Source organism: Drosophila elegans, unplaced genomic scaffold (genome assembly GCF_018152505.1).
Source record: "Drosophila elegans isolate 14027-0461.03 unplaced genomic scaffold, ASM1815250v1 contig_208, whole genome shotgun sequence".
NCBI lineage: Eukaryota > Metazoa > Arthropoda > Insecta > Diptera > Drosophilidae > Drosophila > Drosophila elegans.
In genome coordinates, this window is record NW_024545578.1 from 18,363,387 (window position 1) to 18,365,408 (window position 2,022).

Genomic DNA, 2,022 nt, shown 5'->3' on the forward strand with positions numbered 1-2,022 from the left:
TTTATGACACTTTAAAGGCTGCTTTAAGCGAGTCCTTTGAGCCGACTCAACTCCCAAGGACTTTGGCAATTAAAAATGCGGCACTGGCTTATCGCACGCGCCACGACGAGTGTTGTGTTCGCCGTTGGTTAAAAAGTTTTCCGCAATTTCCACGCCCCGCGTCGTCGGCAAAAAGGTGTCGAAAGTTTCGGCGCAAGTTTTCGCCGCAGGACTTGTTATCCTGCGCCAGCGAGCTGGCTTTAATCCCGCTTGGCTCGCCATTATTGCCACTGATAAGAAATAAGTGTTCTCAAAATTTATTTGGTGTGGTGTTAAGGACAAGGCAATTAGCGGGCTAATCAAATAATCCGCTACTAATTGTTGAAAGGAGTTGGCGCAAGGGTAGGAGCTTTAATTTCATCTTACGGCTCCTGCTTTTGCATTTTCCTTCTTGAGACTCAGATTATTTATATTTAACCACCTCCTGAGACTGCTTCTTCAGGAGGTAAAACAAAACGAAAACCATTTCTATCAATGCGAGCAGCTGCAGACCAAAGATCAGGATCATTTTTAGGTGTATTAAGACATAATCCTCCATCGCCAGTATCGCAGGTGACGTCAGAAGCTCATTAATATTCTGGGTAGTGATCCAAAAACAGCTGATATACTGCAGCAAATAGGGCATTGCAAAGATGAACTTGAAGTTGCGCTGCCGCTGGCTTGTAAACATTTTAAAGGGCACAAGTACAACCAGCATCGTCAGCAGAGTATATAGATTGGCCTCAATAAAGGCCCTTGTAATGCTCGAAATCTGCAGTCTTAAGATTGATTGACCCGAGCCGATATATAGCCGAGGACAAAGCTGCATTCCCCACGCCGCAGTCATTAATGCAATATAAGTACCAAAGGGTCCCATTTTTCTTAAATATTTAAATATAAGTTTAATTCTGAATATCCGAATATTTATGTATTCTTTTCTGTGACAAGAAAGTCTGATTATCAAGTATCAACAGCAAAAACAACATGTCAAAACATTTTTCTGTATCAAAATAAATTATTGGTAAATTTTACAGATAAATTTAAATAAGAGGGCCAATTACAGTTAATAATTTTTGCCTAAAATATTTGTGCTTTTGCTTAACTAATATTATTTGATTTCATTGATTTACTGATTCTTGCTGAATGTAAACAACGCATTTTTATCGTAATAGCTCAAGAAGATTTTGTGTAATTTTAAATTTATTATTTTACTGGTTCCAACGTTTAAAATACAATTTAAACAACAACAAAAATATATTGTACTTAATAGCCTTTAAAACATTAAGTGGCTTCCATTGTATACATCAAACTTAAAAGCTTCGAGGCATACAAAATTGTAATGCATTGATATCCTTTATGGTTGACTTTGTAAAGTGCTGTTAAATCCCTGATTTAATGTAAAGGCTGTAAATTCTTCACCCTTCTCAGTTGGGCAGTCAGAAGTTAACCAGATTGAATGCTACTAAAAGTTTAGCATTTTCCACCAATATTTCACACAGCCATTAACATTTTTGCGAAATATTTTGCTGCCACCCCTGTAGTTCTGCGTTCCCCGTTTCCCCCCTGTTGCAAATCCACTTTGATGCGCCTTTCATGTCCAGGCCACTTAAGAAAACCTCATACCTTTGTCGGCACAGGACACACGTTGACGCACCTCATGCGGTGACAACGACCAAGTCGTGTTCCTCTAATACCCGCGCAAAATATGACCAAAGCCCAGGACGAAGTCCTTTAAGCACTCGCCACAGGACATAAAAAACGAACTGAAACTGAAACTCCAACTCGAAACAGGCCTACACAAAATGCGCCACACTAAGCGCCGCAAGTCAAACAGAAGACAGCGAACAGAAAGCGGGCTGAAATCTCCTCCAGCTCGAGGGAAATTTATGTGCCTCGGGGCGGTAACTTCATTATGCAATGACCTACAATGAAATGGGCTGCCGTTGCACAAAATTTATGTGCAAAGTTGAGAGACAGCCTAAGTACCAAGTGCTCGCCTGCCCA

At 40.4% G+C, this 2,022-nt stretch overlaps 1 protein-coding gene across 1 annotated transcript; it reads right to left on the bottom strand.

Annotated features, from left to right (window-relative positions):
• Positions 1–284: 284 nt before the first annotated feature.
• LOC108142308 lies at positions 285–968 on the bottom strand. The gene has a single exon (XM_017266060.2). The coding sequence runs from the start codon at positions 893–895 to the stop codon at positions 443–445; it is 453 nt and encodes a 150-aa protein (XP_017121549.1). The 5' UTR covers positions 896–968; the 3' UTR covers positions 285–442.
• Positions 969–2,022: the final 1,054 nt, after the last annotated feature.